At 51.1% G+C, this 12309-nt stretch overlaps 1 protein-coding gene and 1 long non-coding RNA gene across 2 annotated transcripts in view; both read left to right on the forward strand.

Moving 5' to 3' along the window:
• Positions 1-10460, forward strand: part of ELAVL1 (ELAV like RNA binding protein 1) — a 34992-nt gene extending 24532 nt beyond the window's left edge. The window contains exons 4-6 of the mRNA XM_067733923.1: positions 1136-1289; positions 5887-6112; positions 8897-10460. Of these exons, the coding sequence (XP_067590024.1) occupies positions 1136-1289; positions 5887-6112; positions 8897-9221 (705 nt within the window). The 3' untranslated portion in view covers positions 9222-10460. The remainder of the gene's footprint in view (positions 1-1135; positions 1290-5886; positions 6113-8896) is intronic.
• On the forward strand, positions 1296-3950 carry LOC137222536 (uncharacterized). The gene is made up of 2 exons (XR_010942486.1): positions 1296-2579; positions 2675-3950. It is a non-coding gene; the product is annotated as an uncharacterized lncRNA (long non-coding RNA).
• Positions 10461-12309: the final 1849 nt, after the last annotated feature.

A 12309-nucleotide genomic window follows, 5' to 3' on the forward strand; every position in this document is an offset into this window, starting at 1 on the left:
CTCTGCCCCAGGTCGTGAACAAACCATCGGGTGGCCCCAAAGTGTTCCCAGAGTGCCTTAGGCCTGGCTGCAGTGCAGGGAAGCTTTCAGGGAATGTCAGCTTGTACAGTACTGCTCTGTGGAGGCCACCAGCCCCTGACGGGACCCGGTGCCCTGGGGCATCCTTCCGATCAGCATCACTTCTATTCCGCTCTCCTCTGACACTCACCTCCATGAGCCCAGCTCCTCTTCGGGTGGAGCTGGGCTCTGACCACGCCACGCTGTTTCTCCTTCCATCTGCCGTCTCTCCCGCTAGACTGCATTCTGCTTTGCAGGCAAAGGTGGCGTCTGTCTTCTCCTTTTCTGGAATGTCCCAGGTGCACCTCAAATGTTTGCGAGTCAACGAGCACATGAATGAAGGGGTGGGTGTGTGTATGTGAGTGTGTGGTCTTAGCATGTAGAGTTACACCCTTGCCCTTCCTGGCAGGCCTGAGTGTTGTGGTGAGAACACACCTGTCGTCTTGCCCTTGTGCTGCCCCCTTGGCTGGCAGGGTCCACCCAGCTGTCGCCCCAACGTGGGAGAGCGCCAGAGACCCTCTCCTTGCTACCAGCCCCACACGCACGCACCCTTTTATGTAAACCACTGTACAAGCTCCTTTTAGCCTTTCTTCAGCTTTGCAGAACATAAGCCTAAAAAGCATGGGGTCATTTAATATGTGTGTACCCCCCAGCACTCGGGCCCCACTGGGCTCCCATGGCGAGCTTGCCTGTTGTCAGGTGGGTGTCACAGTCCCAGAGCACCCAGCCCGCTGTCCCCTGGGCTCCTCACAGGCAGGACCAGGTCCCCTTTCCAGCCCTGCTCATTGTCCAGAGAGGCCTGAGGCCACGGTAGGAGCACAGGCAGCCGGGGTTGGCTCCCTGCCCTGCCCCCGAACAGCCATGGACCCTCAGACTCTCGACTGTGAAACAAGGATAATGTCTTGTCATCAGGGTGTGTGAGGGCCCTTGCCTGGCCCATGGGGAGCTGCCAGCACGGGCTGCTGCAGGTGACCGCCTTCCATAGGGTTGGCTTTTTCTCACCTGAAAATTTAACACCCTCCCTCGATGCTTTGACCACACATCTGCCCTAATGCCAGTGAGTGGTTTTGTTTTCAAGGTGTCGTACGCTCGCCCGAGCTCAGAGGTCATCAAAGATGCCAACTTGTACATCAGCGGACTTCCGAGGAACATGACCCAGAAGGATGTGGAGGACATGTTCTCTCGGTTCGGGCGGATCATCAACTCCCGGGTCCTCGTGGATCAGACCACAGGTACGGCGGGTGGCCCAGGATACGGCGAGGTTTTCCTCCAGGCAGGGCCTGGGTCTCCTAGGGAAGACAGATCGCTGTCATTAGTTATTCCACCAATGAGGACAGAATCAAAATGAGAAGACGTTGGCTTTTGTTTAATGAGGCTGGGGAGGTTAAGTGGCATAAAAGCAGCCCTGACATAAAAGCCTGTTATGGTGAAAACACCAAGAGATTCTGGCACTTTCTACAGGCACCCACACGTCCTAGCCTGGACTACGAATGTTGCCGTTCTTCCTGCAGGCAGTGGTGTGCTGCGTGAGACAGTCTTTAGCTGAGGTCCAGAGTCCCCACCTTTCATTACCCCAGAGCTCCAAGGGTGACTGTTTCTGAGGAGCTCTTCTTCAGTCTTCATGACTTGGATGCCGCTCCCACCTTGGGTAGCACATTCAAAGCTCAGAGCTCAAAGGCAGTGACTTCCTCTCTCAGGCAGTCCTGGCCACTTTGCCAGCCACTCTCGGGTCGTCTCAGTTCAGGACACGAGCAGCTTGGGCGATGGGCTTTGCATAAAGCAGTAAGGCACCGCCAAGCTGAGCCCTGCGTACCCCGGAAGCAGCCCCTCACTGCGGCCACCTGCCCCACTGGGGTCGGGCCGGCCCCGCCCAGCCCTGTGTGTGGCTCCGTCTGGGGAGCAGCGAACTCAGGCCGCCCTGCTTTAGGTCCCTTCATCTCTGTTCTCAGCAGGAGTGGGAATTTACTGACCAACTAGCAAAAAAGTTTACTGCTCAGGGAGCTCAGCGAAGCCAGTGGAATTGTCTGCGGTTGGTTTTTATGTTCTTCCAGCACAGAGCGTGTTCACCACCCCCTTGGCTGAGGTAGTCAGACACACACTGGGTGGTCGGGCCAGAGCAGTCGTGGCTCTGAGGTGACCTCCCCCGGGAGGCTGCAGGGCCACACAGAGAGCAGGTGGGCAGGGTATCCTGGCCCATGACAGATGGGGGTGGAGGTGCATGCGTGTTTTCCCACATCCCCCCTAAGCTGTGTGCTCTGGGGCCCACAGTCTTGTCACCTGCACTCCCTTGTCCTGTCCCAGCTGTGGAAGCTCATTTTGGCATGGGCTGGCCCTACCTGCTGCCCAGGCTGCAGTCCTGGGCTGGGGCCCGGCCTGGAGACGAGTGGACAGCTCGAGTCTCCCAGGGGCCTGAGGAGGAGAAGGGGCTTCTGGACCGCAGGCTCTGCTGGAGGGACATAGACTCCACCCACCCGGCCTCCTTCTTTCTGCCCCTCGGCTCTAGGCCGGGGGATGGGCATGAGGTAAAGATGCCGTGTACTTGGTGTAAACCCCTGTTCTGTGCCAGAAGAGCTTCCCGTGGTCCCTAAAGTTCCCCTTACTTATCTTCAAATGCCAGTTGAAAGAGTGATCCCGTCGGCTGGTCAGCACATGTATTTATCCCCAGCCCCACCTGCACAGAAGTGCCTGAGTGGGCCACCTGGAGACCTGGCAGGGATGACGGTGCTGGCCCGTATTCTGCCTCTGTGGTCCTGCTTTTCCTGATCCTGTACGGACTGCTGTGCCTCTGCTCGTCTCTGTCCAGCCCAGCACCGCTGAGCAGGGCCCAGCTCTCAAGTTGGAGTCCACCCACCTCGAGAACGCACCCCCTGCCACGTAGCTTTTGTCTGCATCATCCTGAGGGAGGTCTCTCCTGCAGACAGTTCCCTCACCCCTTTGCTGGGACTTTGCCTCCTTTCCCTCTGCAAAGTTGGTGTCTCCTAGAGTTTGGGGGCACCTCAGGGTTGTGCCCTCAGGCCTCCCCACCAGCTTCTGCCACTTAGGCGAGAGGACAGGGTCCCTACCCCACACCTCTGTCTGTGTTCAGGAGCTTTGCGAGAGGGCGGGGGGATGGAAGCCGCGAGGGAGCCCCCGGGGCTCCTCCCTCTCCACAGCCCTCCCCTAGGCTGCGTGTCGAATTGGAGAGTAGAAAGGTGAGCCCCCGGGACTGTGGGCTCCCCTTCCTTCCCTCTGCTCCGGAGGAGGCCACCATGCAGGGCTCCTCTGCTGGGACCCCATGGAGCCCCGGCGGCTGGGGCAGAGAATAGCGGGGCAAGCAAGTTTGTGTGTCAAGTCTCCTTCGTATGACGTGCTTTTTAAAGAAACAGAAGCTCTCTTAAAAAACCTTAATCTCCTGAGCTGACAGAACTTTTTCAGAGAATGTCTTTGCTTCTTTATACATTTTAATTGTGAACTTCATAGTTGACTCATCTGGAGATCGTACCATTTATTGGTCTCTGCTCTTAATCCTAAAAACGCTATAGGAAAAAAAAATCCAGTCATCTTCAAAAAGTGTACATTCATCCAATCATTGAGTGAGTTTATATTCCCTCAGTTTAAGTAACATTCTCTCTCTTTCTCAGGTTTTCTTCATTTTACTCGGGCAGTTTTCATTTGATAGTCATTTTGCAAAACCAAACAGGGAAACCACACTTGCGCGTACACACTCTGTCTGCTTGATTGCAAGGTCTTTATAAATAGAGTGGAACCGTATCCTGCAGACAGCTTTCTGTAGCAGCCAGCCAACCACAGCTTCCAGTGGGATTTGCCTGCAGTTAGATTTCGTTCGGGTTCCCATCTGTCTAAGCTGTCGTTCGTGCCGTTTAAGAGTAAATAAAAACAGTGTATGCCAAGTACATGTTTTCAGGTGTTCCTTCTGAACCGAAATTTTAAAGTGGGCTCAGGCTCTAGAATTTTCCTGGCACACGTGTGAATTGCTGGGTCTGATCTCACTAATTCAGTGAGCATCTCTGGCTGTGTCAATTTTAAATTTATACTTAAATAGTGATGGAACCAATGCAGGGGCAGCCCTGAGGCCATGAGGAGCCGCTGTGCTGAGGGCGCCCAAGAAGGGAGAGTTTCCCAGTTGGAGAGTTGGGGTGTGTGCTTTAGGACTTGGCGGAGGGCATCCACAGGACGCTCCTGTTGTAAAGAAAGAGCCCCTGCCCGAGGGCCCCTGACTACTGTCTGCTTGTTCACAGGGGGCCCACGGTGTTGCATCCAAGTCAGGACAGAGCTTGGGATTCTAGGCCCCAAGGGGACGACCGCGCCTTGCAGTGACACTTGTCATCTCCGCACCAGCCTGGTGTGCCCGAATCTCCCAGGCCCCTCCGCGGCCTTGGGGCCAGCTGGGGATGCCCACACCTTGTTGCCCATCGTGGGGACGATGGGTGGGACCCTGCGGGAGATGGCGAGGAAAGGTGCCGGGATGTGGGAGCTGACTGGGGGACGTTCCTCACGCTCACTTAGCCGGTGGCCCGAGGCCCTGGGCTCTTCTGCTCTGATGGTCGTCACTCACCACATGCTAAAGGCCTTTGTCTAGAGGAGAAATTGTGTCTTACGGCTGTCTGCCTCAGCCTCCCCTACCAGGGCACACGGTGCCTCCAGCCCAGGCCCGTCACCCCCAGGCTGGCCCTGGCCGTCACCAGTACACTTCGACCTTCACTCTCGACCCCTGTTTCTTCTCCCCAGGAGAAGGAGCCAGTTCTCTTCCGCGGCTCCACGTTCCCTCACCTCAGCCCCACTCCATTCCTCGAGTTCTTCAAGGGGCTAGAGGGTGACTGAGCCCCTCCCATCTGGTTTGTTCAGGTCCCACACTTGTGCCAGACAACGCTGACCCTGCCTTCAGCAGTTGGGCCTGGGACTCGGGTAGCCTGGCCCCGGGCCATGTCCTTGCTCTGTTGAGGGTGGGGTTACAGCAGGCCCAGGACTTGCCTTTGGTGGCTCAGTCCACGTGGCAAGAGAAGGTGTTCTCCCAAGGCAGCTTGAGGCGGCGGTGAACGGGCGCAAGACGGGGACTCTTCAGCTGCTGGGGAGTCTGTGGGTGGGTGAGTCAGCACCATTGTCGGCAGTTTTCTGGGAAAAGAATGCGTGGCCTCACTTGATTCTGAGGGCAATTTGCGGCCCACAGGAGGTCCAGGGACCTTACAGTGGAATATCCAAGAGGTGAGTGAGGTGTTGGTGGCAGGAAAGAGTCATCAGGGTTCAGCTTGGTTACTAGGATTCTACGCCCTTGAGGGATGCAGGAGGCTGAGCCAGGCACCGAGCAAACAGGGATTCGGTCAGGCCGGCCCAGGAGGCGACATGCTGCAAAGGCCCAGCTGGGGTATGTGGCCAGATGGCCGGGAAGGCCATGGGAGGGAGCTCCCGGAGCCCAGGGACAATTCCTTGTCACCCACCTACCCCTCAGCACACCGTGCACCCACACTGCGGTGGGCACCTGGCATCGCAATGGTGATGGAGGACATAATCTCTTCTAATGTGGCTTCTTTTAAGAAAGAGGTCTGGGGTGTCTTATTTGAGACTCCTTTCACCAAAGTATCTTTTGGCACTGAGGCTGTGGAGTCGTTGCTTCAACTCAGAAGAAAGTCTGAAACCTTAATCTTTTATTAGTTATTGTTTGTTTTTTTTAATTTGTTCATGTTTCCATATTTAGGTTTAATTTTTGTTTATCTCATTAACCAAGCATCAGTTTTGAACCACAGTAGCCTGACTGACTTGACTTTTGCTTTTCAGTTTTAAAAATCCTTGCAGTTTTTCCCCTAACTCCATTTTTGTTGGTTTGTTAAAAAGGTTTGTCCAGAGGGGTTGCGTTTATCCGGTTTGACAAACGGTCGGAAGCAGAAGAGGCAATTACCAGTTTCAATGGTCATAAACCCCCAGGTTCCTCCGAGCCCATTACAGTGAAGTTTGCAGCCAATCCCAACCAGAACAAAAACGTGGCGCTGCTCTCCCAGCTGTACCACTCGCCAGCTAGGCGGTTCGGAGGCCCCGTTCATCACCAGGCGCAGAGATTCAGGTGGGTCAGGAGGACGCGCTCTTCCCACCACGGCCACTCGGGCCCCTTCTGGCTGCGCGGAGCCCTGCTGGTTGGGTGACTATGTGCAGTGGAAACCTCTGGGCTGATCACATCAGAAAGTCGCGCTCACGGCCATTTCATGTCTCCATGTCCCCCACCTGCATCAGAAAGGTATCTGTATGGAAGCTGTTTATTTCCATCCAAGTGTTGTCTTTAACTAGAATGAAAAAGGTAGTGCAGCTCCAACCAGCTCCCAGGAGAGTGAGTGCATAGCGCTGCAGCCCACAGTTTCTAGTGATATGTGAGTAGACCTATGAGTTTAAAAGATCATCCCGTATTTGGGAGAGAAAAGATGCAGCTTTAGGGGTGCTTAGGCAAGAGCCGTTCTTCCAGAGTTTTAAACAGGTTTTAGACATTTGATCAGCAGTCCTAAGGCAAACCTTTCTCATACATCTACCTTGTGGAGTCATTTGGTGTCGAAATATTATTATATGCCTTCTGTTTAAAAGCCGCATCCTAGAGGTGAACTGTTTTCCCACCTTCCTTAGTCTTTCCATATAAAATGATTCTAGTCGCCAGGATCTAGCAGAACAGAGACAAGCAGAGTCAGTAACTTGGACTCTGAAATCAGGTGTGTTACTGCCTCACGAACAGCTGAGATCCCACTTCTCCCAGTTTTGAGAAGTGGCATGAGGGCTAATCTCAGGTATGTTAAGGATTTCTCTCTGCGACTTTTCAGGGTTCCCGTCTTTGTTTTAAGCAGTGAGGTTGGGTAACACCCCGCTCATTTCCACAGATGCTGTTTTTCAAGGTCTTATTTTCACAGTCCAGTAATCCAGTGTTCTCAACTCAGCTCAGGTTCCAAAGCTGGCCTTCCTTCGTTGGCTCTTCTGGTTTAAAGGCAAAGCAGGGGAAGCGTCTTTGGACAGAAGTGAGCTAAATCCAGTTTTGAACGTCAGCACGGTCGGCCTCACTGGTGATCGGGTGGGATGTATAGATAGCCAAGTTCAGTGAGTTACCCAGAAACTCTGGAAAACCAGGAAGCTTGGAGGAGAAGAGAAAGGAGAAATGGGAGGTGCAGAAGGGGCCAGGCAGGAGAGGGACCGTGACGTCCAGAGATGGACAGAAGGAAGGGGCGGGCGGGAAGGTTCGCCACCAGAAGGCCAACTAAGATAAGAAGGAGAAGAAAGAAGACCCAGAAGAGGAGAGGGTTTGCAGTCCGTTCTTATCACGTTGGGAAAAGTCCCCAAGTCAAGGAGGAGTCAGTTCTCCTCTTGTACCATCAGAGGAAAGAATGGGGGTGGGTTTCATGACAGTTGAGATGAAACAGATCAGCTCCAACTAGCAGGAGAAAACTCACAAGAATGAATGAGAATCATGTCAATAAAAGACAGTAAACTATTACCTCCGATTATTTTCAGTATAACATCTATCTCAAGATGTAGTTAACTGTGATAACGGGTCCGCCGTGTCCTACAAAACTTGGAGAAAAGGAGGTCCTTCTAAAAGTCAGAATGTCTTTCCATTTCTCACTGAGAAGCAGCTCATACAGATACTTGGGTGCCTTTTCCCACCCCCATTTCAGTGATGCTGTGGTCTCACCACTAACAAGCCTCCTGAGTCATCTAACCAATTCAGACATTTGGTACGGGCTGTTTAAAATTATTCTCGCAAATTCAAAACCATGGCCCACAGTGTGCCTTGATTCTTCTGTACCTGCATCAGCGATCACCGTTGTGTCAGTGGTCTGCACCTCGAGGGCTGGCCACTCTTCTCCCATGTGTGCTGAGTGCGTGAATCTGTTTAGTGACACTTGAAGGCACCCCCACTCACCCCTGGATCAGACCCACAACTCGAACCTGATTTTATTTTGGAGCACGTAATACTTCGCCAGTTGCATTGTGTGGCTTCAGAGATGCTGTATCGTGCTCAAATATTCTTAAATTGATCCTCCAACAGTTACTTTTGAGCTTGTGAAACATCTCAAGGGCCACGTGGCTTCAGTAACAATCTTGTCATCTCCCTTAATCCTTATTGCCCACGACTTGTAGAAGGCTTATTTCTGATGTGACTAAAAGTGGTGCTTTAGAAAGGAGCTCCACATTTTTGGTAAAGCTTGGTGGACTTACAGTTCACAGCCCTGGCCCTTCTGGGCTGTTAAGAGCCAGCAGCAGAAGGGTGTCCGGAGCTGTGCCCTGCCGGCAGTGGCCCTTCAGGGAGTGTGCTATATGTAGGCACCGCTCGGATGTGAACCCTCGGAGAGTGAGGGTGCTGATGTGGGTGGGAATGGGGTATGAAATTCAGAGAAAGAAAAAAATTCAGCCCTCTCCCCACCCCCACCCCCACCATACCCCCGCAAACACACATACAGACACAGGCACAGGATGAGGAACGGTTTCCTCCAGGGAGAGCTGGGGGTGTAACAGCACCTCGGAGGATGTGGAGAAGCTTCCATCACTTAAAATGTGGGAAGTACGGGTGTGACTAAACAGGACCACCCCACCAAGGTGGGAGGGGTGGAGGGAGCGGCTGGTCAGAGGCCACTAGAGGCCGTAGCTCTGAGGCCTGACCCCCTGCAGGCAGCAAACGTCTCTCCTCAGAGTCGACTCCCTACAGAGCAGGGAGCCCATGCCCTCCCTCTGCCCCCATATTGAGTTCCTCTCAGTTGAAAAGTCCTGATTTTGACTGAGTGGGGTGTGTCAGCCCGAGCGCCTCACGTGGGCTGCGTGCAGCTCGCTGGCCCGCACTGACCTTGACCTGAATGCTGTGCTCTCTGTTTGCTAGGTTCTCCCCTATGGGTGTAGATCACATGAGTGGGCTTTCTGGTGTCAATGTCCCAGGCAACGCTTCTTCGGGCTGGTGCATCTTCATCTACAACCTTGGTCAAGATGCCGATGAGGGAATCCTCTGGCAGATGTTTGGCCCCTTTGGTGCAGTTACCAATGTGAAAGTGATTCGCGACTTCAACACCAACAAGTGCAAAGGCTTTGGTTTTGTGACCATGACAAACTATGAAGAAGCCGCGATGGCCATAGCAAGTCTGAACGGCTACCGCCTGGGGGACAAAATCTTACAGGTTTCCTTCAAAACCAACAAGTCCCACAAATAACTCGCTCATGCTTTTTTTTTGTACGGAATAGATAATTAAGAGTGAAGAAGTTGAAACTTTTTTGTTAGTGTACAACTCATTTTGCGCCAATTTTCACAAGTGTTTGTCTTAGTCTAAATGAGAAGTGAAAAGGTTTTTATACTCTGGGATGCAACCGACATGTTCAAATGTTTGAAATCCCACAATGTTAGACCAATTTTAAGTTTCTTAAGTTATTTCCTTTAAAATATATATTAAACAGAAATCTAAGTAGACTGCATTGACTAACCAGTCCTTCGGGATGGTGGTGAAACTGAAGCATGCTTTAACTTCTGAGACTGTCTAACACGCGTTTCATTCGATGTCTCCACAAACTGGATAGAAACAAACAAACAAAAAGAAATGACCTTTTAGTTTTAGTTTTTAAACTAAAGATGTTAGACAGATGCCTTGTGTGCGTTTCTCAACCGCTTCAACATTTTAAGCGATTTCTGCTTTGGTTGACAGGAAATTGCTTTCCCAAGCAGGTCCCATTGCCACCTCCTGCTCACTCAGCCGATTGGCCCCGGCAGTGGCAGCGGGCCCGTCTGCCGTGGGCCGCAAGCGGGGAGGGGGGCCACACACCAGGCCGGGCCAGGCTCTGCCGAGGACACGAGTGGGTTTCCTAAGCCCAGGCGCCAATGGGAACGGACCAAAGAGTTTCAGGGAAACTCCAGTATATTCCAGAGTCAGATCTCAGCTCCAGGCACGCCTGAAGACGTGTTGCTCCTCTGACATCCCGATTCCTGTCCACACATTGCATGCATGGTGCCTCCACACATCAGATACTGTTGTTCACAATCATCTCTCCAGTTTTCAAGAGCATTGAACATGGCCCCAGTGCGTAAAATAGCTCTATTTTTTAATGACACAGAAACATTTGAGCATTGTATTTCTCGCATCCCTTCTCGTGAGCGCTAGGCTTTTTTCTATTTTAGTCGGATTTTGTTTTGAAACTTTGCTTTCCTATGAACACTCAGCAGAAAAGTACTTACTTCCTGCCAGTTACCTATTAACAAAAAAAAAAAAAGAAAAAAGAAAAAAAAAGAAAAAAAACCCTTTGATTTGTAGTTTTAAAGATTAACCTTCAAAGTTCTCTTCATAACTGCCTTGACATTTTGGGTTGTTCTGTTCTGTTAATTTTCTTTTGCTTTTTTGTGTTTTTCGTTTGTTTTTACTTTTGCATTTAAGACCATTAAATTTGATTTTGTTTTGCTCGAATTTTGTTTTGTTTTTTATTTTACCTTTTCTTTCTTTTTGGCTAGGTAAGGTACAGACAGCCCAGCATTCAGGGAGGATTTATAAGATCTTAAGAAACAAACATACTTGCCTCAAGACAAAGCATTTACAAATCTGTGACGTTAGGATTGTGCCATCACAGATGGTGTTTTTTTTAAATGGGGAGCCGGCAGGGAGAGTCTAAGAGAGGGCCTGAGAAGTAAATAGGCAGGGCCCGATCTCCGGGCAACTCCTCAGGAGCGTGATCTGATTTTTATAAATAACCAGTGTGCAAGAGAATCAAAAACACAATAACTTAGTACCAGCAGTTTTTAACCTTGACACGAGACTAAAACATGTAACAGTAAGCTGCTTTTTAGTTATTGATGTCATGAAATTGCGACATTATTTATTTATCTATCTATCTATCTATTTATTTAAGTGGAAGACATTGGGCAGTAGGCACAGCGTTCTCCAGAGCGGGTCTGTGTTCTGAGCAACCCCTGGACCGTTTGAGGCTGCCCGTCCCCCCCCGCCCCCACTGCTTCCCTCATACTTCACTGAGGGGCTGCCAGCTGCTTGCGTGATCCTCCTGAATTTCCCATGTTGCCCTCTTCTTCTCCCACAAAGGGCCAAGTTCATACCTTGAAGCCTTGTCTTATAAAGTGGCCAAGTGCCATGGAGGGCCTCCTCTCTGCAGCAGAATTTTCCAGATTCTAAGTCAAAGCTAGCTTGTGTGCCTCTTCCTGGAACCAAGGCCCGTTTGCCCAGATTTGATGCAAAGAGGGTCCCTGCTGCGTGTGCCCCAGAGCGCTCTGCACCCCGGGACTGGGATGTTTTCCTGGAAAAACATGCCGTGTAGGTTGTGCTAGCCTCGGGCCAACATCTCAGTGAAGATGAGCTTCCCAGTCCTGAGAGTGACCCTTGAGTCTCCTCGCTGACACACCATCCTGCCAGCCTGCACTAGTGTTCCATTTCCTACGAGAATTCTGTCAGAGGCCTAAACTGCGAAGTGACGGGCTCACAGCCAGCACCGCAGCTGATTTCCTCCCCTCTATTTTATTGGAACCACACTGATTATCCTGGTGCTGGCACAGACGAACAGGAAACGTGAAGCGCATACGGACCTTTGAGAGTTGCCTGAAGTTTCTCAGTAAAATTCTCGTTTTACGTGGTCCCCACTCTTTGAACATCCTTCTGGCTGAAAACCCCAATGTGCTTCTTCGGGAGTTTTAATCTGTGAGCGTGCGGGAGGATTTTGCCTTTGACATGTTTTACTCCTGAAAAGTAATTGTCACTCCCATGGAAGTGCCAGACGCTGGCCCTGTGTCCAAAAAGTTCATTACATCTTCTCTCTAGGCCTGTTTGCAAAAGGAAGATGCCATTTTTTTTAAAGTTACAATCCAAAAGAAACTGTGTTTAAAAAAAAGTTGTGTTTTTTTTTTTTACATAGATCTATCTTACTTGTATTTCGTAAAATGAGTGCTCTCCTTTTATTTGGGAATTTTGATGAAAAAGTTAAGAGTAGATGATGTTAATTTATTGAAACTTTGGTTTGGTACATAAATACCAAAGAATTCTCTTTTGATTGAATCGATTGAATTCTCTTTTGGCCTATGTAACTTCCCCTCAGAGTTGTTCGCTAAGCAGCTCCAGATTTGTGAACCTGGTTCCAGTTGAGTTATTCATTGTTTATTACCCCGTGGCGCTGCCTTTCTTTTTAGCTTTTCGATGTGATATGGCAAGCTGTGATTTTCTGCACTGGCTGTGCCTCTGGTCACGCGTCCTGTGACTGTGATCCCCCGGCCACCACGACCACCCTCTTGCCAGAATAACGGAGGAGCTGGGCTCA

Source organism: Pseudorca crassidens, chromosome 3 (genome assembly GCF_039906515.1).
Source record: "Pseudorca crassidens isolate mPseCra1 chromosome 3, mPseCra1.hap1, whole genome shotgun sequence".
NCBI lineage: Eukaryota > Metazoa > Chordata > Mammalia > Artiodactyla > Delphinidae > Pseudorca > Pseudorca crassidens.